Source organism: Poecilia reticulata, chromosome 7, assembly GCF_904066995.2.
Source record: "Poecilia reticulata chromosome 7, P_reticulata-male-v2, whole genome shotgun sequence".
Classification (NCBI taxonomy): Eukaryota; Metazoa; Chordata; class Actinopteri; order Cyprinodontiformes; family Poeciliidae; genus Poecilia; species Poecilia reticulata.
The window spans coordinates 7,540,259-7,567,078 of record NC_088836.1 but is presented as its reverse complement, the minus strand read 5'-3'; the positions used below and the strand labels follow the sequence as shown (position 1 = coordinate 7,567,078).

General features: G+C 37.6%; 2 protein-coding genes across 12 annotated transcripts in view; both read left to right on the top strand.

The window, feature by feature from the left end:
* Nucleotides 1–17,251, top strand: part of trim33 (tripartite motif containing 33) — a 35,140-nt gene extending 17,889 nt beyond the window's left edge. The window contains exons 11-21 of one of the 4 annotated variants that reach the window (XM_008413025.3): nucleotides 454–510; nucleotides 771–971; nucleotides 4,377–4,509; nucleotides 4,619–4,682; nucleotides 7,271–7,421; nucleotides 9,228–9,586; nucleotides 9,713–9,824; nucleotides 9,901–9,975; nucleotides 11,628–11,780; nucleotides 14,105–14,155; nucleotides 16,531–17,251. In XM_008413025.3, the coding sequence (XP_008411247.1) occupies nucleotides 454–510; nucleotides 771–971; nucleotides 4,377–4,509; nucleotides 4,619–4,682; nucleotides 7,271–7,421; nucleotides 9,228–9,586; nucleotides 9,713–9,824; nucleotides 9,901–9,975; nucleotides 11,628–11,780; nucleotides 14,105–14,155; nucleotides 16,531–16,752 (1,578 nt within the window). In that variant the 3' untranslated portion in view covers nucleotides 16,753–17,251. The remainder of the gene's footprint in view (nucleotides 1–453; nucleotides 511–770; nucleotides 972–4,376; nucleotides 4,510–4,618; nucleotides 4,683–7,270; nucleotides 7,422–9,227; nucleotides 9,587–9,712; nucleotides 9,825–9,900; nucleotides 9,976–11,627; nucleotides 11,781–14,104; nucleotides 14,156–16,530) is intronic. The other 3 variants (XM_017305933.2, XM_008413026.3, XM_008413027.3) reach the window with 3 other exon arrangements.
* A 1,348-nt stretch (nucleotides 17,252–18,599) lies between these two features.
* On the top strand, nucleotides 18,600–26,609 carry slc66a1 (solute carrier family 66 member 1). 8 transcript variants are annotated; one of them, XM_008413024.3, is made up of 8 exons: nucleotides 18,600–18,750; nucleotides 21,814–22,010; nucleotides 22,094–22,223; nucleotides 22,522–22,609; nucleotides 23,184–23,338; nucleotides 23,440–23,532; nucleotides 24,785–24,970; nucleotides 25,832–26,609. In XM_008413024.3, the coding sequence occupies exons 2-8, from the start codon at nucleotides 21,820–21,822 to the stop codon at nucleotides 25,925–25,927; spliced, it is 939 nt and encodes a 312-aa protein (XP_008411246.2). In that variant the 5' UTR covers nucleotides 18,600–18,750; nucleotides 21,814–21,819; the 3' UTR covers nucleotides 25,928–26,609. The 8 variants fall into 8 exon arrangements, with proteins under 8 accessions (XP_008411246.2, XP_008411245.2, XP_008411244.2 ...); XM_008413023.3 differs by having other exon boundaries at nucleotides 18,600–18,793; XM_008413022.3 differs by having other exon boundaries at nucleotides 18,602–18,793; nucleotides 21,817–22,010.
* Nucleotides 26,610–26,820: the final 211 nt, after the last annotated feature.

Here is a 26,820-nt window from a genome sequence, read left to right as displayed (position 1 = left end):
ATTGTTTGGCCAAACATAGTTGAGCTGTTTCCAGACTGATGGGCGTCTTCTAATCTTCTCTCTTGTTTTTGCTGTACTGATGATGAATAAATGTAGACAAGCCAACGACAGTTTCTAAAAGTCTTATCCAAAAAGATTTCTTAGCTCTCCATGAATTTTAATGGTTAACTTAAGGAATTTCCTTAAAAAGCTACTGGCTGAAAATAAAATAAAAAGCTAAGTTATTTGTAAGATTATAGGTAAAGTCAATCAGTTTTAGATTGAGCATATATATGCTTTGTTAGTGCATTTAAAGATGCATGCTCATCCTCAGAATACAGGGAGTTCTTATCAGTGCTGTTAGATCTTCACCACTCTGCAGACATGGAAATGTACTGGGGGTTTTTTTGTACATGTGAGATGAGGCAATAGAAACCTGCACTATATCCAGCCCCCCCTTTTTTCTGTGTCCAGATGTCTTTAGAATCTGAGATGAGCCACCAAAGGTTTCGTTTCTTACTCCAATCAGGGGTTTGGCACTTTTTTCCTTCTTTGTCATTCATGTGTCTTGTGCAGCATGTGTGGTTGATCACCTGCATGATCATGAATTCGTGTTGTTTCTAAGACACATTCTGAATAGTTGTTTGTTGGTTTTTTTTTAAGAGTGACCTTCTCTTTAATGTTCCCAAATCTTTCTTCTCCTCCCATTTGTTTTTCCGTATATCTTATTTTACTTTTTTCTTCTTTTTTGTATGTCCTTGCCCTCCATTTTTTTCTCTCTCTTCGTGCAGCATTCCAACCCTGGACACGCTGGCCCCTTTCCAGTGGCGTCCCTGCACAACGCCAGTCCCACGAGTCCAACCAGTGCCAGCATGGCCGGTGCCCACGCACACCGCGGCCCTGCCAGCCCCATAATTGGTCCCATCGAACTCATCCCCTCCGTCACTAATCCTGAGAACCTACCCTGCCTCCCTGAGATACCGCCCATCCAGGTGTGCATATTTTAAATTAAAATTTCTAAATTACGCCAAAGTTAGATTTGCCAAAACACTTTAGCAAGACATGGATTAATCAAGGTGTATTCAGTAGAGATGTGCTGATCAGGTTTTTTCCTGCCGATACCGATCACATTATTATTATAATTTTTTTTTTTATCATAAACACTACCGGTTACATTATGTAACAGGTAGTGTGGAAAAAGGAACCATGAATTCACCTTCATTTAGACAAAACCTTGTTTTTAATAACCTTTTCCAAAAAGAAAACTAAACAAAACAGGCATTGTGCAAATTGTACTGCTATCGTAATACTATCTTTAACAGACTGAAAACATATGAAGGCTCTGAAGAGGCTAAATAATGCAAAGAGTCAAAATAAAATCTCTCAACATTGCCAAAAAAATTCAAGTATAAAACTTAACATTCAAAGGCAAATACAGGATCCATTACAATAAACAATCCTGAGTTACTGAATGAAAACTTCCTGATAGCATGGTGGCTAGCTGATAACTGCTAGTTCTGAGTGGCTGTATCTGACTGAGCGGAGTAATTATGCAGAGCAGGGAGGAGATCGATTATTTTTTTTAGAGATTATCTGTCTCATGTTAGGACAGTGAAAGTTTTAATACGTATGTAAAATGTATTTTTTTAGGTTAGATGCTGCAGCTTTAAGCAGAGGTTCGGTGTGAGAGTCACTACCAGGTGGAGCAGAAGCCGCGCTCCGTCTGTGAAATATTACCTGTAGCGCATAGAAACGGTTCAACAGCGAGAGCAGAACCAGCATCTTACATCGCAGCTCGAAGACTTAAATAATTTTGCGGGTCATTTGTTTAGCTTTCTGACCATCATGCTAATCCGGGTGAGTGTTTGTAGCTGTGCGCCGTTTTACCTGCTATCTGATCCTCCATATGTCTTTTTTACTGCAGTGAGCCTCGATGTAGCCAAACTCCGTCAAGTATGCCATTATTTTTATGTCGTATTAGCTTCGTTTTGTTGATGCATTTTGACTTGCTTCAGTTTTCTGCCTCAACACGCAAACTTTAGTGCATTATAGTTCCACATCGCTTAGGATTTGTTGCTGCGCGTTTGCGCAGTGTGAAGGAAAGAGGAGACCAGCTGCACAGGCAGGCTGCGAATTATGATGCAGGTGATCGGTATCGGCAACAAGAGCCAATGATCGCCGATCACCGATCATGCACTTTTTCACGAAAATCGGCCAATTATGATTGGTGACCGATCGATCGGCACACCTCTAGTATTCAGGCATTTGCAAGTGCAATGATGTGAACAATTTTAGTGCTAATGAACTTCACATGGTTGAGATAATATTTCCCCGAGGCGTGGACCCCGATTTCTTTAAATTTGGGCAATCAGGCGATGCATGTGAAAACGAACCTTTCCACCGATCTCATTTACTTTTAGGTTGCCTCCAAGCTGCTGCATCTGGGCATTTTCTTTTTGCACTAGAAGGAAACTTAAAACTCAGGACTCCTTTTTGATGCTTTAAGTTGTTTTGTTTTAAATCCTGCTGAGCAGTGCTGCACAATGTGCAAACCAGCCAGAGCCAGTAAAAGACCATGAAAGCTGAGTAATGCTGCTGCCTGCAGATAATGTCATCTAAATGATGGCTAGTTAATCCATGTCGGTATATCATGTTAAGCTGGAAGAACAACTAGTGTTGTTACCTAAGTTGCATCCTTTGCTGCTTATTTAATATTGGGAGTAAACCCAATCCTCTTTAGTTTCAGTGCAGAACTTGTGCTCGCTTGCTTTCCACATATTTAAAAGAAATCTTTATTGCCACAATAGAAAGAGCAAAGAGTCAGGGAGGAAGAATTAGACCAGAGGCCAGCAGCAGGACGGTGATGCAGGGTCTTCTCAGGTAAGGAGAGATTATGACTAGCAGAGAAAAAGACGTAGGTTGATGGGAGAAACCAGGCAGGTATCAGGATTCAGAACATTCACTCAATTACCCTCTAGAATATGTTTAGTCTGACACAATGAGAAGTTCACATGTAGTTTTTTTATTGAACATCAATGATCACTGTTGCCATTATATGCCATGCATACTGTCTCCCTTGCAGACAGTTTGTTTCTCATGCGCCATTGTCTGACTTTGCATTCAAAGAAATAGGCTTCATAGATTAACAGTTATTAGTTTTAGTTGAAGATTATGCTAAGCTGAACATTGGTTAGAATTTTCTGATGACACAGGCACACTTTAATGTCTCTGTTTAAGTCATTACTGTCCACTTTGTAATAATAAACATGTTTATTTTATTTGAAATGTTACAAAAATACTTATTTTTGTATTTATATAAAATAAGAAACCTGTTTACTGCTGCACTCAGATCACTCAGGTCAGGTCGGCTGTAAAACTGCAGTTAGTGAACCCCTAATTTCAACACTTTAAATTACATATTCAAGATCATAAAATAGTAATTAAAACACAACACAAATGTTTTATATCAATACAGTAAGAAGTACAAGTTCTTTAAAGCTACAGGGTTTCTGGGTTTTAGAAAGCTGATGTAATGTATTAACATGTGTATCTTGGATAATTTCTAGAGGACAATTTAACTTGTACAAAACTAAAGTCTTTAACTCTTCTACTGATTATGTTCACATAGATTGGAGTTTGAGGAAATAGGCTAACGCTAGCACCCTTTTTGACATGATTACAAAATTTACCTTTGAGTGGATTAAGCATACAGAAACGACATACTCCAGTTTCATAAATTTAGTTTCTTTTTTTCTTACTTGATTTTTAATGAGCAGTGTTTCAGCCGTTCGTTGCGCTCTCACACATGGTTCGTCTTTCTGACAGTAACCAGACCCTTGACTGAGCAGGTCGCCTCATGCACACCTAGAGAGGAATCAGCAGTGATTAAATTGGTTTCCGTTTCTTGCCGTTTTGTCATCATGAACATCAGTCTAAAAGGGAAAAGTCCCAAAAATCCAGATTTGTTCCATTAAAACCAAAGTCAGTATTCCAAAACACATTCTTTACTTACCTTTAATATGTACTAGATATTTTTAGGTACTGCATTACATTAGGAAAATATTACTTCATTATAATAATATTTAATAATTTGATGAATGAAATGTTAAGTAATGGACCTCAAATATTACAGCTTTCCAAATATTGCTTTCAAATAGTCCTTCTTTATTGTAATATTGCACTGATTGCTCTATTGTGCAGCTATGCTATTTGATTCATTAGCCAAATCTTGTTGTCCCTTCTTAATGTAGTTTGTCATGTAAACATTTCTATCTTTGTTCACGTGGAGTTGGAATAACCACCAAATACCACTGTAATATAACTTTGTCATAGTTGAAAACTCTCTGCATCTACACACACTCGCTGATGCGCTCCTAAACTCTGACTTTTGTTGTCAGCTGGAAGATGCTGGCTCCAGCAATCTGGGATACATCCTCTCTCGTTGCATCTCCGCCAGCCAACACCACCAGCTGGGCTCAACAGACATGAACCCCTCTCCCGGACTGTCGACCCTTTCTCCTGGATCGTCAGGTACTTGCAAGAGAGTCATACTTTATTGCTCACCCTCACCCCCATGAACTGTTTAGGTAGAAAAAGTAAAGTTTGCAACTTTATCACAGTCCATGTTCTTCTCTCACAGGTCTGTCCAACGCTCACACACCGGCACGACCTTCCAGTACGTCAAGTACAGGCAGCAGAGGCAGGTAATGCAACAGGAAGCTTTGTGGTGCAATGAAAAGGGGTTTAAAGAAATGGAGAAAGCATTAACAAATCAGAACTTCAAATATAACGTGGGAACGAAGACTAGTTGTCTTTGTCTGGGATTTGAGTTGTAGGTAGATGTGCTTGTTAGCTTAATACAGTATTACGGAGTGTCTGCTCCTTCTTAAATGTCAAAATCTAAAATTAAGGCCTTAAAGACTTAAATTTGTTTGAAAAATTAAGGTGTATTTTTAATGTTAATTACACTGGACAACAATCGTCTTTTATCTCTTTTTGCAACTGGCAAAGGTCCTTAATTTCATTCATAATGGTCTTAAGTCTTAAATTAGCACAAATTCTGATATAGACATGGAAAAATATATTTTTTACAATCCTCATATTGATGAAAAGCGAGGATTTGCATGGAGAAGCTAAAACCTCACTGCTGGTTTCTTGTTTCAAATACGCAAACAGAAACCAGCCAAATTAAAGAACTAAATGGATAGTCGAAGTCGACGTCAATTCCTCTCAGCATGCAAAGCAGAGGGAAGCGCGCTGAAAAGAAAACGACGCCTTAGTTAGAAAGAGCTCCTCTTATGCATGTCCAACAACTTCTCACCATTTCCTGCTGGTAGAGCCGCCACACAGACATTTATTGATGGCTCTACTCCTGCTGGAAGTAATTAGGCGGATGAGGTACGCTCATGTGCTCTTGGTCAGACCAGGGGAGAGCATTTCATTGTGCAGCAGAATGATGAACACAGGCTCGTGTCCAGGAAAAGCCAAAGAGCTTTTCTTGTAAAGATGAAGGATATCTTTGATTTATGGACTCAGTCACTGAAGGCCAAACTAAGAGCCAAAAAAGCACTCGGTGTCTGCAGCGCAGCAGCGACTTGGAGAGGATCACCTGGGAGAATTCAAAGTCTCTTCTGGTTTTTCTGAATGTAATATTTCAGGCTGTCCTTAAGCATAAAGTGAATTCCATCAGCCATTAAACGTTTGCATTTCAGTTGGATTTAGTGTTACTTTTTCACATCTGAAGCCTCCAGAGGGAGAAATATTTCTTGATTATTGCATAGAAATTATGTCTGTGGTAAGAACTATTCAGACAAAGTGCAGCACTATGATGTAGGTTTTATAAGAATGTTGAAGCCGAAAGCAACAAAAGATGTGAAATATATATTTGGTATGGAAGAGTTTCTTTTACTCAGTAAGTTTATGACCTTACTGCAGTTTTTCTAACTTCTTAAGACTCCTGCTGTTGCTTGCTCATGCCTGCTGATATTTGCAGAGTATTTCTTGTAAATGGACTCTTGCTGTTGTCACTCCAGTAATTTTTTTTCATTATCCTACTCAGTTGCACATTTCTTTTAATCTACTTGTGTCATTTTTAATAACTACACAGCATATTTTTACTTGTGTTGTATTTTTGCTCCTACTTTGTAGTATCTTATATTTAATTTTCTGTTTTTCATAAATATTTGTTTTACTTTAATATGCATGTTTCCATGTACTTTTAACTGTTGCTTGTCAAGACTGTGGGTTTCAGCAAAGTCCTTAAAAATCTTTAAATTAATCATCCATATTTTTCCACATTGTTATGAAAACATGTACAATTCAGCAATAATCAATAATTTAGGATATTATTGCAAAGTTCATTTATTTCTGTTAATCAGTTCTCTGTTAGTAATAATATATGGATTAATTACACACAGTGTCTTTTATGGTTAATTCTAATGATTTTCTGCATACAGCTGATAAAAACACAACATTTAAGATTAGAATTTACAACAGATCAACACAGAAGCCATGTTTAATACAGAAATGTGAACTTAGTGGAAATTCTGTTAAATGTCTGTATAAAGAATATTTTCAAAAAGTTCTTTTAATCTTAAATATATATATTTTTGCCCACTCTGGAGTTTTGTGGTAAGAAACTAAGACAATACTGCTACCAGTGTTATCCAATTATTTAAATGCCATGCATTTTTGTGCATTTTTATATATTTGGTGGCACTATAATCCAGTATAACGAACGTTTTAGGATGTAAAAAACTGCTTAGGCGATGAAGTTGTAAAAAAAAAAAAAAACTGAATTGTTTCAATGGCAATCTTGTTCATAAAAATGTTAGGTTTTTTCCCCTGTAGATGGAATAACTTGCTATAAACCCAAAGCAGAAAGACAAACATTTTAAATATTTGTTTATTTTTTGCTGGTCATCGTGTTATTGAAACATTTAAGAATATCATCAACTATCACGTTTTCATAACATTGTGCAGCCCTAGTGGAAACCAAAACAGCAGCAGGCATTTTTATGGCTTATTTATGTTCGGTTTATCCTGCCCCCCGTTTCCAGTAAGCTACTAATGGAAAAGAAATGACTGAGAGGGAACAGTAAACAATGTCATAAGACTGATTTCATCCAAATGGCCACCTGCTGGTTCAGCATAGTTTTTACAGCGTTCTGATTAGAGAGGAAAAAATCTATGTAGCCACAGTCTAGTGGACTGATAATCTGCAGGCATAAAGAGAGCGGTATGAGTTTTATGGTGAGTTTTATTTTGATGTCTGGGTTTTGTTTGTTTTCAGCTCTAGCTCTGCTGGCAGAGCGGGGACAGGTGGTGGATCTGCTGCAGAGCAGCTGAAGGTGAAGAAAGAACCCTGCACTGAGGATGACTACAGCTGCTCCTCTTCTGTGAAGACCGAGCGAGGCAAAGACGCTGGGAGGAGCGCCTGCATGGTATGGACAGCCATTCCCATGCTGGATGTAAATCAGTGTTTTTAGTTTTAAATGTAGTTACTGGTCAGATAATTAAGTCAAAATTCTATTGTATACATTTTCACTAAGGCTGGGTGATAAATGTCAGCACATTGTAGGCGGTCATGTTGTTTGACAAGCATGTTTTACAGCTTCTATTTATTTCAATTGTGAATTTCTTAACAAAAATGAAGTCATGATATTACAAAGAATGACCTTGTACTGTTACCAGATTAAAAACATTTAATGAGAATAAATTGGTAATTTTATGAGAACTCCATCACTAAAAATAATTAAAAATTAAAATGAGGAATACTGAGCATCTTGTGAAGTTATACCTTGGCGTAAGTTTTAGAGATAATACTGTACTCTAAATCTTTTAGCACATCGCCATCAAATTATTTTCAGTTGCAGGACTTGGATTTGATTGTGCTAACTGTCTATTTTAGGGCTGAAACGATTCCTTGAGTGATTCGAGTACCTCGATTATTTAAATTCCTTGAGGAAAATTTATCTGCCTCGAAGCGTCGTCCAGTTATGTTTTATTATTTAATGCACTGCGTTGCGGCCGGGTCGTTACTTGCGTTGCGCAGCGTTCTCACCTCTGCCTGAGTTGCTGACGAAAGTTAAGTGTTAGTGGCATAATGTCCAATTTTCAGTTTCGGATTTTATTAATTCATGATTATGTCTGGGAATGTCGTTTTTCGGGGAACCAATAAGCATCCTCAAAATGACTGGCGCGATGCCTGGAGCTTTTCTCCTCCCGGAGCTGCTGCTTGGTGGCCGGTTCAGAGTGAACACCGAGGAAGAGCGCTGAAGGTGTATTTATACAGGATAGACTGAATGCTGCAGAGCCCTACAGTAGTTGAACATTAAATTTACATCATCCCGATGTCAACAAATGGGCGGCGAAGCGCATCATGGCAGCACGTAGCTGGATGGTGTCAAATCCCATCGCTAACATGAACACAAAAGCTATAAATGTCTGGGCAAGGTGAGAGTTCATCTATTAAACTCACTGAAGATGAATACATAAACTAAAAGCTGGAATATAGACACTTTTTTTAAGTGTATTTGTGAGCCTGCCTCTTTGTCATTAAATTTAATGTAATTTCAGTTTCTTGTATAACTTTTCTTCAGGTTAACTTAGAAAGTGAGCTATTATTACAGGTTAATTTTCTAAACTACAGAAAAGTAACTGTTAGGGAAGCTCAAATATGAAAATTGGACTGATGTTGGTATCTGATAGCAACACTGGTGTTGTCTTAGATTTACCATTATATTATTTTATAATTTTTTTATCCGATTACTCATTAAATCGTAAGAATAATCGATAGAATTCTTGACTACTAAAATATTCGTTTACAACAACCCTACAACAAGACCATTTCCAAGAAAGAACTACTCGTCACGTCACATCCTGATAAATCCATCAAAGCTTTTTTTCTTGTATTTTTAAGACTTTTTCAAGTACAGCTATATCTTTATTCTGCTAATAGTATTCTTGTAATTTAACAAACATTTTTGTAGCCTGGCCCCATTACCCTGTGGTAGAACTCACAAAATGGATGACTGAAATAAAAGCAACTTTTTAAAAACTATTTCCTGTCATTTCATTTTTTAAAAGAGAGTGAGGAAAGAAAAAAATCAATTAAAATCAGATGACGTGAAAAAAAATGTAGGATTTATTGCCCAGCTTTAATGTCCAGTCTTGCGTGTTTCAGTGTTAAAGTGGCAGGTTAAAGAACATTTCTATAAAAAAAGTGCACCTTTGTGTTGTCACTGTAGATGAGCAGTCCAGAGAGCAGCCCACTTGGAGTTCCATCCGCAGGGCCAGATGCTTACAGGGACATCGGCGAACGCGTCAAAACGGAGCCCATGTCTGAGACGTCTTGCTCTGGACTGAACGGCACGTCGTCTTCCACCAGCACTACGACAAGCCAGACAGGCTCTGTGCTCACCAATGGAAGCGTAGTCAAAAGAAGCGGGTCGCACGACGCAGCGCAGGGCGGCGGCGGAAAAGATGACGACCCCAACGAAGACTGGTGTGCCGTTTGTATCAACGGCGGTGATCTTCTGTGCTGTGACCGCTGTCCCAAAGTATTCCACATGAAATGCCACGTACCCACCATAAAAATCTTCCCACAGTAAGTGCATCCTGTGCGTTTGTATGTTTTGCCATAGTAACATTTCAGAAAGCTCAACTTTGTGGCTGTATTTTGGTAAACTAGATCAATCTAAAGGCTCCACTTTGTGTGATTTTTGTACCATAGAGGTGAATTTCTCTGCACATTCTGCCGGAGTATAGCTGAGCCAGAGATCGAGTATTGTGATGAAAGCAAGAGGATCAAAGGAGATCAGAGCCTGAGTCCTGAAGACCAGCGGGTCAGTGCTGTCAAAATATCAGAGACGTCTTCATGACGACTACAAGACGTGTAACTTTGTGTTTTTCTGTCTGCAGAGATGTGAACGCCTGCTTCTGTATATTTTCTGTCACGAGCTCAGCATGGGATTTAGGGAACCTGTTGCGAGCTCCGTAAGTGTTTCCACCTTTCACACACTTAATTCAACAAGCTGCACTACATGAATTGCATCAAATATTTCACTTACATTAGCAGCCACCACATTCGTGATCACTAAATAGTAGAGGTGTGCCGATCAATCGGTCACCGATCATAATCGTCCGATTTCCGTGAAAAAGTGTATGATCGATGATCGGCAATCACGGTCTCTTGTTGCCGATACCGATCACCTGCATCTCATTTCGCAGCCTGCCTGTGCAGCTGGTCTCCTCTTTCCTTCACACTGCGCAAACGCGCAGCAACAAATCCTAAGCGATGTGGAACTATAACGCACTGAGTGAATGGGGACGTTTGCGTGTTGCGGCGGAAAATTGAAGCACGCCAAAATGCATCAACACAACGAAGCTAAAACAACATAAAAACAATGTCATACTTGACGGAGTTTGGCTACATCGAGGCTCACTGCAGTAAAAAAAGACATATGGAGGATCAGATAGCAGGTAAAACGGCGCACAGCTACAAACACTCACCCGGATTAGCATGACGGTCAGAAAGCTAAACAAATGACCCGCAAAATTATTTAAGTCTTCGAGCTGCGATGTAAGACGCTGGTTCTGCTCTTGCTGTTGAACCGCTGCTACGCGCTACAGGTAGTAATATTTCACAGACGGAGCGCCGCTTCCGCTCCACCTGGTAGTGACTCTCACACCGAGCCTCTGCTTAAAGCTGCAGCATCTAACCTAAAAAATAAATTCTACATGCGTATTAAAACTTTCGCTGTCCTAACATGAGACAGATAATCTCTAAAAAAAAAATAAGCAATCTCCTCCCTGCTCTGCATAATTACTCCGCTCAGTCAGAAACAGCCACTCAGAACTAGCAGTAATCAGCTAGCCACCATGCTATCAGGAAGTTTTCCTTCAGTAACTCAGGATTGTTTATTGTAATGGATCCTGTATTTGCCTTTGAATGTTAAGTTTTATACTTGAATTTTTTGGCAATGTTGAGAGGTTTTATTTTGGCTCTTTGCATTATTTGTCCTCTTCAGAGCCTTCATATGTTATCAGTCTGTTAAAGATTGTATTACCGATAGCAGTACAATTTGCACAATGCCTGTTTTGTTTAGTTTTCTTCTTGGAAAAGTTATTAAAAACAAGTTTTTGTCTAAATTAAGGTGAATTCATGGTTCCTTTTTCCACATAATGTAATCGGTAGTGTTTATGATAAAAAAAAAAAACAACCCAAAAAACAATTATGTGATCGGTATCGGTGATCGGCCCTCATGGGTGATCGGTATCTGTATCGGCAGGAAAAAACTTGATTGGCACATCTCTACTAAATAGTTTTTGCTTTAATTCGCTAACTTATTAGTGTACAATTTCATTAATCTCTGCTGTAAACTGTAAACTGCAAACGTATATTTTCAGTGACCGAGATGGAGGCATAACTGGATGTTTTTCTGATATTGTGCAGCTTCTTTTTTTTAAGTATATTGCTCAAGACACTAGCTTTGTACTTACTTACTTTACTTGTGTACAATCTGAAGTAGAAATCTTGCATTTGTACTATTTTTCCAGATTTCCCAGCCTACACCTCAATTTTATAAACACTTTTTTTTTTTTTTTTAATATTTCAATATGCAACGTATCTCTGTCTTTGGATCTAGGTGCCCAATTACTACAAGATAATTAAGCAGCCCATGGACCTAAAGAAGGTGAAGAAGAAGCTGCAGCTGCGAAGCTCCCAGTATTACAAGTCCAAACAGGAGTTTGTGGATGACATGCGCCTCATCTTCAAAAATTGTGCAAAATACAACGAGGTGAGCAGCATGAGTCTTCAACCTGCTTTGGGAATGGCAGTGACTAAAACTGCATGCAGACAAGTCACACTGATGTTCACTGAGGTTATGCAATCCTGTTGGAAAATATAGAATCTCCACTCTTGGATGTAAGCTCATGAAACCCCTTTAAATCTTTTCTCCTTCAGTTACAGTTGGAGCAATAGGTCAAAAGCAAGAGAAGTGTCACCAAAAACAGCCAAATTAAAAATGTTTCAAATGTTCTGTATTATATGAAATACAAACTTCTTTAAAAAATATATTTTAAATTGTGAAGGATTCAACATTTTTGTCTCTCAATTCAGAAAGTAAAACTCATGCTATAAAGCTTTGCTATGCATAGTGAAATATTTTGAGCCTTTGTCTCTTGTAATTTTCATGACAAACTAATTTTATGGCTGACAGATGAGCTGGTTATGTGCTTCACTTTCTGAACAAAAATATTGAACTTTTTCCACAATATTAACATTTTTTTGAGATGTATAAAGCAGGTCCAAGTGATGAACATAAAGGTTGACTTCAGATGATGATCAACAGGTCGACAGAATGCAAAATATTACATATTAGTAGCATTTATTTCATTCATTTAAACTTAGAATGAGCATTTAGTTGCATAGAAGATAAATATATTTATTAAGTAAATAAAAACAGAGTGGGGCTACATGGAAGCAGTGATCAGGACATTTCATATGATTAATCTGAGATGTAGCTAAAAAGAGAAGTTCCTGATTGACTTTTAAATGCAATCTATACATCAAATAATTTTTTTATAGTTCTTGATTTCACCTCTCCCCCAAGCTGCTTATGGTTTCATTTTTTAACTGAATTTATTTCCATCCAAGAGTAGTGATTCCACATTTTTACCACGTGCTCATTCATATTATTGTTTTTTTGTATTTAACATGATCGACTTTATTTTGAAGCCATTGAAAGGATACATCTGCATCTCCATAAAATTGCAATATAGTCAAAAGTACATTTTAATTAATTTCAAAAGGAGAAATTTATAAACACACGTTTATAAATTTCAAGTGTTATTGAAGATGATTGTTTGCAGCAAATAAATAAACCACGGGCATTAAAGCAGGTGTTGCTGCTTTAAAATATCTACTATTAGAAATTTGTTATTTTTAATGAACCATCGTTTTATTTCTAGTTTTAGGATTTAAAATAAACATAAAATTTAACAAAGAGTATGGATCTAGGACTTTTAGTGTCGTTCTTTGTGGAAATTCAGGACAAATATTGCAGAAATAAACTGAAAAACATTTCATTAAGATATCTATAGTTAGAAACATTAACTGGCTTGTTTTAATTTTTTAGCCAAAGTTTAAAAGAGCCATTGTGAAACTCCAAGGAGCCTAAACGCAGCAGTTACTTCTACTACTTATGTTCTACCTCACTTTTCTACTTTTCTTCCACAAACGTTTCCATGAATTTATCTATAATATGGCAGTGTAGCTTCTTTATCACTGGGCTAACAGGATTGTGTGGGCTGTAGCCCAACACTTCCATATTTCTTTTTTTATTGGTCAGTTATAATATCCTAATTTCCTGAGGAGTTAACTTTTGGCTTAGCATCATCTGTTGGCTACAATCTTCAAAACTGACAAAAACAAATTAATCCATCACCGTTTATCTCTGCAAAATGGGAATGTCACATTATGAACTAACTTTCCGATGATATTTTAAAAAGAGATGCACTTGTATGCTCATGACTTTAACCACATTTTGAACCTGGCATATTGGTTGTGATGCTTGCAGTTGTGTTTGCTTGCACTAATTGTTGTCAAGTGGAGTTTAAAGGCATCTCATCTTCTTTTCACATTTGCCACCACTCACTGCTAACACTGCTGTACCACTGCTTCACATCGGTAAACCACATGGGTGTTAAAAAAAGCTTTCACTGCGAGAGAGAACATCCATATTCTTAATAAGAGAGGGAGGTTTCTAGGTATTTATTAAATGATATTTATTCTAGATATTTATTAAGTGCACATGGTGGTATTTATTCATTGAGAAAAATCATCATGTAAAACTGAAGAGACTATTGGATGCACATTATTTGGACCAGGAAACAACATAGTGAAACGTATGAAGAGGGGGAAAAGTTGCTCTCCGTTTGTCGTTTGCAACCTTCACTTGCTGTTAATGGATGCACTTTTTTGACTCGGTGATTTAACTGAGCACAGTTTAAAAAGAAACAGATTCCTTTATCTGTTATGAACTAAACTTTCCTGTGCTATGAATTCTTCTCTCCTCCTCCTGCTTCACTGTCTTTGTTGTAATGTTATTACCCCCTTTAGATGTCTCGAATAATCCAAGTTTATGATGAGGAGAAAGAGATTAATACCCAGGTAAGCCGTTTCAAATGGGGCACCTATCTCCTGTTCCCTCCCACTGAGGCTCCAAGAAATGTGTGGAAACGACCCGAGTGAAGCTCTTCACAGCCGCCTTTAAATTCAATACGCCTATAAAAAAGAGAAAAGAAATGTTGAAAATTGGTTGACACAGGTCTTATTTCTCAGTAAGTGGCGAAACGGGTCACTAAGTTTGCTTTCCTTTCACTTTTTCTGTTACTGTTTTCACTTACAGATTGAGGCTTTCACTTTGTTTTGCTGGCTTAATACAATGAGTGTAACATGAAAATATGCTGCTGACACAAGACGCTGTTATAAAGCTCACTGATGTAAAACAAACTAATATCGCAAACAAATGTAGACTTCACATCTAAGGAACTAACCATACAGGACAAGTTTGTTTTACATTACTAACACAAAGGAGCTTTTTATTAACTTTCAGGGTAGATCTACAATGAGCTGCTCAAGGCAGTTTGAATGTCGCTCAAAAATAGAAGAGTTGTATAGAAGACTCTAAAGTTACACAGTAAAAGGAAAAAAGCTTTTAAACGTGCAAAATGACTGAACGTGTACAAGTGGTTAGTTTTATCAACGCCAAGATAAGTATTAGAGAGTCTGCTGCTTATGCTAATGTTCCTTTAGCTGCCAGGGTGGAGTATCGGTGCAAGATCTGTCAGGTTTGGTTGTTTTTGCCTGACATGTTATTTCCAGTTGAGTTCATCTTACTGCCGTGGACCAAAGTGAAAGAAATATTGTAAAACGGAGTTTATTGACGCCTAACAGGACAACTAGCATCCTCTGCTTCTGTCACGTTTAGCAGCTTATTTCAGTAAAAAAATTTTACCGAAGCAGTTTCAATTTTTAAAGAAATATCTTGGATGCTAGTTACCAGATTTACTGTGAATACACTTAAATAAAACAGCACAAAACACATTAGAGGAAAGGAGAAATGAAAATCTGTAGAAGTGCACCGATCAGAATTATACGTCCGATTCCCGATTTCTGGTTTCATAAAGGTTTGGCCTCTGATGCAGGGGCCAGTAATTTTCCGTATTAAGAGTAGATACAGCAGACATTACAGGACTCTTTTAATATATTAAAGCAAAAAACAAAACTACTTAAGTGATATTTTAGGCTATGTTTAGCACCTTGTATTGGAGATAAAACACCAGTTTCTGCATGCGTTCATTGAAGAATACAGATTTTTACCTTTACAGTAAGATTTTTGGCAAGTTGCCTAATCAGGGATTTTTCCATAACTGAGAAGTCGGCTCTATAAATCAGCAGGAACAATTATGAAACTGATTGTTGTTAGTTACTTTGCAGTGCCCTCAGTACACGGCTTCTGACAGTAAGGAAGTATTTAAATAAAAAACCCTCTGTACAGTTTGACTGCACTGTATTTCAAATACTGTTGGAAGTAGATTAGTACATATATGACGTAGATACCTAATGCGGATATTGGAATTCAGCCCAGTATCATCCAAAAGACAAGTATTTAAATCTCATAGAAGCACTCCGCTCCAGTATTTATTCTGTCCCAGTTTCTATCCAGCAGCACTTGCATCCCGCACACACACACCAATTGGTTAACAATAAATGGGTCTATTGTTCTCGTGCCTATTGCTTTTGACTATTGTTCTCTGAGTAATTTCACTTTATTAAGCCCTTTTGTAACGTTCCACACTACAAAGTAAGCAATAAAAGTTTGAATGATTCGTGCTGATGTCGCATTAGGTTGGTGTCGTCCAATACTCAAAGTTACCACATCTTTATCGTATTAGAGGGAAAAAATATTGTATTGGGACACTTAAACTAAAAAATCTGAAACAAATCTACACCACTGATGTTAATTCAACGATTTTATCTTCAGCAGTGTTGAGGCTTTCAACACAAAGTTTCATGTTACCTCTGATAAATGTATGTTAGCTTTTCTTTCTGTCCGTAATGGGGTGGAAATGCTCTTTATTGAGCCATTTTCATTACATTCTTACGCAACCTTGGAAATCTTTTATGAATAGCTTTTTTCTTTAGTTTGTTTTGGTGGGTATTGTTGAACACAGCCTCTATGACCTGTAAGTCACTAGCGGAGATGTTTCATGGAGCCACAGTGGGACCGGAAGGCAGGACATCCTCGCTCTGTACAGCTCGGTTGAGCTGGGGCCGCTTTGCCGCCAGGAGTCTTAACCAAATCTAATTTGTCTCCTCATTCTCCTCTTCCTCCTTCCTGCCTCCAACCCACTCATGTTTCCCCTATCCCGCCCACACTCCAACGGTACTCACACCTTTCCTTCTCTATGTCACTCCTCACGCTCTTCTTCTTCTCCTCCGACCTCTTCCTTCTCCTCTTCCTCCTCTTCCTCCTCCGACAGGCGGGATCAGAGATGGCGATATCTGGTAAGGCGGTGAGCCTGTACTTTGAGGAGAAGCTGCAGGGCATATTCCCGGATCAACACTTCCCCGACTCGCCGGAACCCGGGTCCTCCGACGAGAAGGAGAGGGAGGACGTGGACACGGAGGACTCCGAGGAGGACTTCATTCAGCCGCGACGCAAACGGTTGAAAACGGACGACAAGGTTGTTCACATCAAGTAAAAGCCCAGCGTTAGAAACGAAGTTAAAAGACTGTCTTCCTTTCATCTCCCAGCCTCTTTTTTGTTTTAATTTTAAATTTTTTTTGGAGAGACAAAAAGTATGATATTTTCTAAACTAATTAGATTGTTGCCTTGGAATTAAATATTTACAAGTCTTCTGTCATATTTTATTTTCCTCCCGAGAGCGTAAATATGGATCTTCTATTTCAAGGACACTTGACCCGCTTGTACAGATTTTGAAGTAGGACTTCTTGTTCTGTTGTTGTAGCTACCAACTGATTTTTTTTTTGTTTTCTATCATCCATTCGCATTTGTAGAGTTGTAACAATTTCTTTATAAAAACATTTAACTTGACTTATTCTGTTTGATGTATATTATCTATGCTTTGACATCGAGCCTACTAAGTATTTGTATGACTTTGTGGAAACGTTGTGTAAATAAGAGAGTCTACAGTATAGGTGTTTTGGTGCGTCAATAAAACCTGTTCTTCAAGTACACAAGAGGAAGAGATTTGTACAGCAGGTTGTCGTTTCCTTAAGTTTATCTACTGCAGGTGCATCAAAAGCATCCGGAAGATAAATGGCAATATTCATTCAAATAATCCAGTTTACTGTGACGATGCTAAAGCCCCCACTCCCAAAAAAACAAAATTATGGCGGGTAAGAAGAACTGCAACAAAGAATTATATTAGTAATCAATTATTCTGATGCTTATTTGGATAAAAAATGTTTTATGCAATACTGGAAATATATTAAATGATGCAAAAAAAACAATAAACTCAATTCCATTTTTAATCAAGAAAATAAAAACTATGCAATAACATAGAATTTGAACAGGTGAAGCTAAAACTAAACCACTTGAGTTTCCCTAAAACATGTTTTTATCTGTAATGTAAAATGTTTACTTATTTTGTACAGTTTTGACTTAATTACTGCTTCTTCTTTTTTTCCAGCAAATGACTTTGAATCTACATACTCTAATGATTAATCGACTACTAAATTAGTTAACTATTTCAATTATCGATTTCAAAACAATCGCTTTAGCCCTAATGCAGACGGGTCAACAAAATGCAACTAAAGTTATGAGGAACGTGCTAGCATAATGTCCGTTTTGTCTTTTACATTTAGTTGACCCTTATGAGCCGCTGCACATGAGATTTACAAAAAAATAAAAATCTTTCCTCTAATTTTTGGAGTTTATTTGGTTATAGATGCTGTTGTATACAGTGGTTTGCTAAAGTACCTGTTGAACAAAGAGCATTTGTGAAAGCCTTCAAATGCTCCAATAGATTCTCTAAAGTCTAGATTTTTGACCTTTCAAACACACAATTATTCTTTGAATCCAAGTCATTTTATAGTTGCTCTGATCTTTCATCAACTGAACAACCTGTTAAACTTAAAGACGGTCAGATTTTCATCTCTGACCAGATCACCCCACTTTCCACGTGTTCGGTGTATTTGCGTTGTGGTAAACTTCAAATTGGATTTCTTTCAACAATAGCTTTTTTTTTTTCTCATGCAATTGTTACATAAGGCTAAACTTGTGGAGGACATGACTAATCCGAATAAAATACATTTTGTAGTTGTAATGTGGGGAAAAAAATATCCAAAAGGGAGTTTTCAGAAATATTTAAGGTTGTGTTTTTGTTGCCGCTAGTTACTTTCTTCACAGCAATAGATCATTTATGTTCAAGAAGTCGCCGAGTCCTCCTGGGTTTCAGTCATTACAGAAAGTTCTGCTGACTTTCTCACATGTCCTCTTTTGTGGATAACCAACAGGCCTGTTTGTGCTGTTTCAGTATTTGATAAGAAGATTGCATTTGTTCGGCTTTTGTTCTTTGAGGGGTTAAGGTCGGAACTAAGCACGTGACTTCAGGAAACCTTAAAAAATCACTCGTGCTGACTTCAGTGAACTTGGTGCTGAGTCGTCAGTCTGACGGCGGGTCAGCTGACACCTGAACAGAACTCCACAAACCTACAGGATAAGTGGGAAAAGACCGGTTTGTATTTTAGATTCAGCTTCGTGTTTTAATAGCTTTTCAGGTATGTTGTCGCTTTCCTCTGTTCACATGTTTTTTTTGTTTTTTGTTTTTTTTTGATAAATATAGTCGAACCTTAAAAAGTTTACATTTCTGATTCAACGCAACTTGGTTTTCTTTTCCAGTTTTGAGGGCTACACACCGTTTTAACAGGTTATAATAAACAACTGTTAACGTAATGTACGTTAACAGTTATGATAGCGGGGACGTTTTGTAGTAAAACAGAAAATACGAGCGTAGCTCTATAATTGGCTGGTTTGTCATTTAATGAGGAATGTAAGAGGCCAAAAGGTTCATATCGGCTTAGAATTAGTTACAGAATTAGTGTAGGTTAATGAGGTTGTTTATATATGCTGAGAAATGTATACTATGTGGCGGGTTTTTTCTCTTTTTTTCTCTCCTTATTTTTGTTGTTTGGAGCTTTGCTCAGAGTTGCCCAACCGCATGTATTTTGTGGGATATATGGCAGGCCGTTTTAACATAAATTTGGTTTTACCACCCTTAAGTTCCAGATATCTCAAATTGTTTTATGACTAGACTTTTTAGTGGCTTGAGATATCTCTAATTATATTTTGACTAGACAAAATACCTATTTGAGATAACTCTAATTACATTCTGACTAGTCGACATGACATCAGTGTTACCATCGACTTATATGGAGATTTTAATTCAAGATATCTACAATGAATTATTGACCATCTGAAATACACATTTCATATATCTACAATTAAATTATGACTAGTCATCATGTAAATTCAAGATATATTTTATTTTTGTCTAGTCATAATTCTAATTAACTTGAATGACAATTCAAGATATCTTAAATGTATTTTTGGATAGATTTATAGTTTTGACTAGCAAAATTTAAATTATAGATATTTTAAAAGCAAATAACGACTACTAGACAAAACTAAATTAGAGATCTCTTGAATTGTATTTTTTACGATATCTTAAATTAACATTCTGACTAGTCGTATTCTGTATAGTCAAAACATCCCTGACACGTAGAAATGTGAAAGTTTAATAAAGCAATGAAAAATGGAAAACAACGAAAAAAGATGTTTGAAAATGCACCCGTTTCATGTTGGAAATGGTTTGACAGTAGACATTTTAGCTTTTCAACGAGTTTTTCAGTAAATTCAGTTAGTCGGAAATTAATAAACAGGAAATCTTTGCATATTTCAGAAGCAGTCTTATAGTTTATGAAGTTTTACGTTCTACGCATATCCAACATTGCCGAGCTCCGTGGTATTTACTGACATTTTTGTGCAGCAAACATAAAATTCTGCAGGCAACTGTTTGGACTGGACAGCACAAAGGGGCTTCCACGCAACTCCTAATTCAGATATCTAAAATTGTAATTTTGACTAGTCATAATTCAAGATATCTTAAAATGTAATTACTGAAATGTGTCCCGTCAAAAATGAAAGATCAAGTGACGTCATTTGAGATATATTGAATTATTATTCTTACTAGTCAGAATGTAAATGCAGATATCTTAAATTACAATTCCGGATAGTCAACGTGTAGTTTTGTGTAGTCAAAATACATTTTTAGGAATGTAATTACGGAAAGTCAGACAAACCCGAATTTATGTTAAAACGGCATGCCATATATAGTCACGCATGCGCATGACTAAGTTTCCGGATAAGTTTTTATAAACCAATCAGCGCGCGGTTGGGAAGACAGAACACCGTCGCTGTTTACTGTGTTCTTCATGGTATGCTCCCAACCTCCGGATCGACGTTTTTGTGCGTAGAAACGAATCCACAGGCGTGTCAGCGGCCACATAGGCAAGACAAACACCAAATATTATTCATGTTCACATTGAAAGTTGGAAAGTTGAACCAAAACGGTCATATATGGGAGCCAGTGTAGGTAGCTTTTGTTGCTATTCTCTGCGATAGCTAGTAGAGAGTGTGTTTATTGTTTTGATATTGATCTCTATAGACCTTTCTGTAACCTTTACTGGTAACCATTTTCCTCGTCAAATGCATTACCTGAACATCTGAGTTCTATGTTTTTTATTTGATATTATTTTGTTGCTCATGTGTTTGTTTTGACATTTGAGCCATATGGCCGACAATTTGTTTACATTGGTTTCCTTTAAAGGACAGTCTCGGTCTTGCTTATTGTTGCGACACATTGAGGTCTGGTGGTTTATTTCAGTATTTTACTTGAATATCTGTTTAGAAAACGTTTTTTATGAAGACTTAATTTACAAAATTGACAGAAATGCAACAAGGAAGCAAACTTTTTCTGGCCCATTCAAATTCCTGTTTTGTTTTTTTTTTATTTGTTTTTTACTTTTTATCTCTTGCCTTTCTGATTTTTCTTCTTTTTTTTAAAAAGCACTTTAATACATAAAAAAGAAAACATGCACTTTATGTTCTTTGATGGGGGCAGTAGCTTTGCATTCAACCTAAAATGAAGAAATTACATGAATATTACAAATTATGCCTCAAACCATGCAGTAAAAATAGTTCGACATTTGCATATTCATTATGGGTTTGTCTTTTGTCTGTTTGGATGGACAGATTCATTTTAGGTCATGAAACAAATTTTAATACAAAATGCAGTTTTGAAGTTAACATGTCCTTTATTAATTACATAACCAGTGATCAGAACCAGTCCTGTGAAATAGTAATTACCACCTAAAACTAATAACTGGTTGTGCCACACCTGCTGACACAATGTCTATGCAGTGTTCAAGACAAAAAAGGCTATGAGTCTTTTTCGTCATGGTGGAGCAATGTTGTTCCTCTCTCTTTTGCAGAAGTATATTTTGAGTAGTGTTTAAGCATGAATAGCCTGCTGAAGGTGATTGTGTTATTATTATTGTTTTATAAGCATGTCATGAATAAAGAGGGCTGGAAATGTCTAAAAAATGTTCCATTTTTGATCTGCGACTCACCCATCAGAACTGACAAAGATTTGGCCCATTTCCTCTCTCTAGTTATTTAGTTGGTGCATTTCTAGATTTGAAACTTCTAGTATTCACTGACAGACGTGTCTCTTGACCAGCAGACTATGTGGAAAGGCAACGTCTTCACCCAGAGCTCGCCCGGATGGACAGATTCAGGAAACTTTAGCTCGTTGTGTCCGAATGGCTCCCAGTGGGTTTGGGAGGGCCTGGGGGAATGCGCCCAGGATGCGAGGGACATGGCCAGCGTCTGCCTGGGCCTCCTGTCCATCGTCTGTTTCATGGTGTCCTCTCTTCCGTAAGGGTTTGTTCTTTTAGTCAGTTTTGTAGTTTTGTTTAATTGTCATGTAAAGTTAATTCTGCTCTCTTGTCTGGTTACAGTCAGTACTACAGTTCCTGTAAAAAGGGGAATATGGACAGTGCACTCTCAGTCTGGTTTCTGTTGCTGTGGTTGGGAGGCGATTCCTGCAATCTGATTGGCTCCTTTCTGGCTGACCAGCTTCCACTTCAGGTAATGTTTTCAGTTTTTTTGCAGAAACGACTTAAATATCTTTTTTCAAGTTTGTCAAATGTTCAAAATTTATGATTTTAAAGAAATCTTTTATGGTTTTTGCCTTTAAAATAATAAAAATAACTATACCAGAATGCTAATAAATGACCATGTATTGCATTCTTATCCATGAAATCACATTGTTATGGAATATTCTTGTATCAATTAGTTATTTTAGTCAGCTTGAAGCATCTGAGCTCATAGGAAACATCGTTTTTTGCTCACCTGAGACGTGCGTTTGCTTGCTTGTGTCATATAGACCTACACAGCGATTTATTATGTCTTGGCCGACTTGCTGATGCTCGCCATGTACACGTACTACAAAATGAGACACAGAATGGCTCACAGTGAGTATTTTCACTTTTGTTAATTAAAGTTTCATTTTTATCCTATTGGATATTCTTAAATATTGTCCAGTTCATTTGGACCGTATTTAACACCAAAGTTTGCAGTAATAACAACAACAAAGTACGAGTTTAGACATATAAACCCTGAGGCTCCTCACTAAACCTGACCTCAAAATCCAGGCAGCCACACATAAAATATACTAAATATACTGTTTACGTACAGTAATGATTAGCAAAATATTGGCTCTAACATTGGTGTTGGCCAGTATCATTTATCAGCGTATTGGTAACGGTCCGATGAATATAACTGGGCCAATGTTAAGAACTAATATTTATTTCCATGGAAATGTAAAATAAACTGCAGCGGTATTAATATTGGATATTGATATCGTCCCAGTTAGACATTTTGGAGAGACGGCTATAATAACTAAATTTGAAATACTTATGTGCTAAAAGCAAGCTTTATACGTTTCTGACTGATAAACAGTGAGTCCACGTTACTCTAACGTCATGTTTTTGTCCCTTCTTCAGTTTTCTGTACTGATGTCGATCTCTGCTTTCACATCTTCACCAGGGAGAACAGTTTTGAACGTCGTGGGCATTTCTTGCGTTCTGGGCCTCACTGCTGGTCTGGCCCACCTCCCTGGGGTCGACCCCGAACCTGAAATGATCTTCTCTGGGTTCAGGAGCCGCTCTTTGCTCTCAACCGCTGATGCTAGTTCTATTCAGGTCAGACCTGTTATAATCTACTCATCTGAATGAAGTTAACTAGTTATGTCTGGCTGTTTTTTGGTTATTGGTAACGTTAAATCTACCCCTCTATACCCCAGCCTTTTACCCCTAGAGAGATTATTGGTTTCTCTATTGGGTCGGTGTCATCAGTCCTCTACCTCTGCTCTAGGCTGCCACAAATGCACACAAATGTGAGTATGACAAGCAGGTTTGCAAAAATGTTTAAGGAATGTTGATGCCTTTTCATGCCGTCGCAGTTTTGGTCGTGTCGTGTCCGATTTGACTTTCAATTAAATTAAATTAGAGTTCAGCTTTTTTTTTTATGACGGTTTGTCTCTGTAGCTCCTGAAAATCTCAAACTACAATAAAATCAATAATTTCATAGGCCAAAAGCCAAGGAATGCAAGAACCTGGGCTAGCTATAGGGGAACTAACATTTTTTTTGTATAATTTATTAAGTGAAATGTCTTTCTATTTATGTACATGTAGCAATATCAAAAATCATAGAAAGGTGCTCAGTCACCAGTTAGGTGCCATTTTTCCATAATTTATTTAGCTCTGAGCTATTTAAATGGTTTTAAAGCCGCAAATATTACCTGACCTTTTGATAGAAAGACGTCCTAAAATTTTTGTTACCTCCTGCAGAAAACCTGTTGTTTTATAATAGTAATATTTTTATCCCTGTTTTTAGATTTTAGTACGAAGAAAAACATGAAACGTGTTCAGAAGCGTAATATGTGATGTTGATGTTTGCACATAGTTTCCAGCCTCAGAACGGGAAATATAGATGTAAATAAAAATGACAGGTGATTTTAGTGCCATTCTACTGTGGAAATTAAATGTAATTATTCTATGGGGAAAAAAAACTGGAAAATAGCTAAAACCTGCATTTATTATTATATTTATTTTTAAAACTTAAGTTGTTCTTTATCATTTTTAGTCAATGCTATTACGACCCATTGTGGAAGGTCAAAAGAGCAGCTTGCAGAGCCCTGCCATTGGCCATAGCACTAGTACATTTACTTAGTAAAGATTTTTTTGAATTTTTTTATTTTGTTGGTAAATTAGAAGAATCAAAGTGGGAATGCATAGAGACCAATTTGGGGTTTGAACAGGTGAAAGTTTTCATTACATTGAAGTTCTGATGAGCATGTTTTCTAAAGAACCTCATGCATCTTATGTGTGCGAGACATTACTGAAGAGCTCTGTGTTAGCATCCAGGAGACTAAAGTAGAAAAACAACTCATCCAAGTGAAAAATGACAGATTCAATGTTCTTGTTAACTGCAAAAATGGAAGTGAATATAATCCAGCGTAAAAAAACACCCATGCTGTCTCCTGTGTGACAATGTGTACATGAATATGAGTAGGTAGAAAATGAACGTTCCACATCCCTTGTTCAGACGATTCACTTCCCTTGCGGTCGTCTCGTTTCTCGTCGCAGTTTAAGAGGAAGTCGACGGAGGGAGTGTCTTACTTCTTGTTTGCTCTCGTCATCTTGGGGAACACCACCTACGGCCTGAGTGTCATACTGAAGAACCCTGAGCGGGGCCACAGTGAGAGAAGCTACCTGGTCCATCACCTGCCCTGGCTCATCGGCAGCCTCGGAACGCTCACCCTGGACCTCATCGTATCCTTCCACAGAGAGATGCTGCTGCACAATGCGCCAAGTAGAGATGATGCCTGTCAGGTTCTGTTCTACGTCCTCTGGTTGTGTTTGAAAAAAGGTATTCAGGAGTGAATGCACTGGATCCCCAGATCTATGGGAAACTGGAGTAAAAAGCTTACCTCGGCGCCCCCTGGTGGTTGCTTTGTTGCAAAACTCCACTCTTAGTGTTTTATCAGATGAAGCTGCAGCTGCAGTCTTTGCCCAAAATAACCAACATTTTAATGAGTGGAAAAATATTTTTCAGCATCATGCATAGAAGCTTAATGCTGCTTCTCTGCGTTTGGCTCTGGAGAGCAGAACCAGAACCAGAAGACTTTAGTGGTCTGGTAGGTTGATGCAACAACAGCAGATCTTTAATGTGTTGTGGTTCTAAGCCGTTAAGTGATTTATAAACTAACATCAGTATTTTAGAGTCTATTCTCTGAGCTACAGGGAGTCAATGGAAGGACTTTAACACTGGTGTTATGTGCTCTATCTTTCTGGTTTTAGTCAGAACTCGAGCAGCAGCGTTCTGGATCAGCTGCAGTTGCCTGGTTGGTAAAAGTCAGTGGTGTGACTGACATTTACTCACTTGGCTTTTTGTACCTTTTTAGACCGCCATCATTTGCGACCGCCCGCTGTGTTGGACTGCACTCTGTCCACATGCCTGATTTCAATTTATAAACCCAATATACGGGGTCCATGACCTCGCCTAGAAAAGTATGAAATTTAAGTCATTTCTGCATCTGGATATGTATGGGAAAACAAATGGATTATTGGAAAATATCACAATTTCCAGGCTAAATGGCGTCTTTCTTTTATTTCCTTAACCTTGCCGCTCAGATCTCAGTGCAGTTCTTGATCTACCGCAAGGCTCCGGTTCAGAACGTGAACGGCAGCCTGGGAACTGATGAGACGGCGCCTCTGATCCCGAGCTGAACCGACAGACGGAGGAGATCCTGGAGAGAAGCTCAACTCCAATCAAACTCTGTTTTAATCAGTTTTAGTTTTTATTTATTATATGTTCGTCCTGATTAATGTTTACAGATATTTTTTTTTTGTTTTGTTTTTTTATTGCCGCAATGGAAGTACAGATAAAACTTCTTATTTTATCTGCTTTTTAGTGTCTGGGTTTCAGACGTCGGACATGGAGTTCTGAGTCGTAACGTCAAGCATTCAGACTAGATCATTCCACATAGGCTTCCTCTGAAACAACTACGGTGCTGTAAAGTTTCTGAACCACCACATCCAACCTGTCTGTGGTGGTGAAATGTGCCAGAATAACTCCACAATCTGGTATTGTCCTTTTAAGATTTTAAGACATATAAACCTTGTATCTACATCTGCAGCAAAAACATGTCGGAAATGTTGATAGATCTTTTATGCAGACTGTTCATGTTTTCCTTGTAGTTTCAGGTTTTTACTCGATGTTTTTGTGAAGATGCATGACCAGCTGAGTTTTAAAACTCTTAAAACAATTATTGGGTTTTTTGCCTCTTTAATTTGCACATTTCATTGTCTGGTTTTGCACATTTTGATGTGAACGTTGGTTTTATATTGGAAGTGATAAACATATCTAGCCGGTCCGTGTACTGTACAGAAATAAACAAAATGAAGACGATGTTGTGATATTGCGTCTGACTCGTAACTTGAGGGGTTTTTTCCCTCCTCAGATACTTTTATTAACCAGTAACCTGTAAAAGTTTCACATTTTGTCACAGTCACACATTTTAAAGCAACTTCATTTGGACTTCATGAGACAGTGACACGATGCAGGACATATCTGTAAAGTGAAAAGGAAATGATTTTCAGAATATCTCAAATAAGAATCT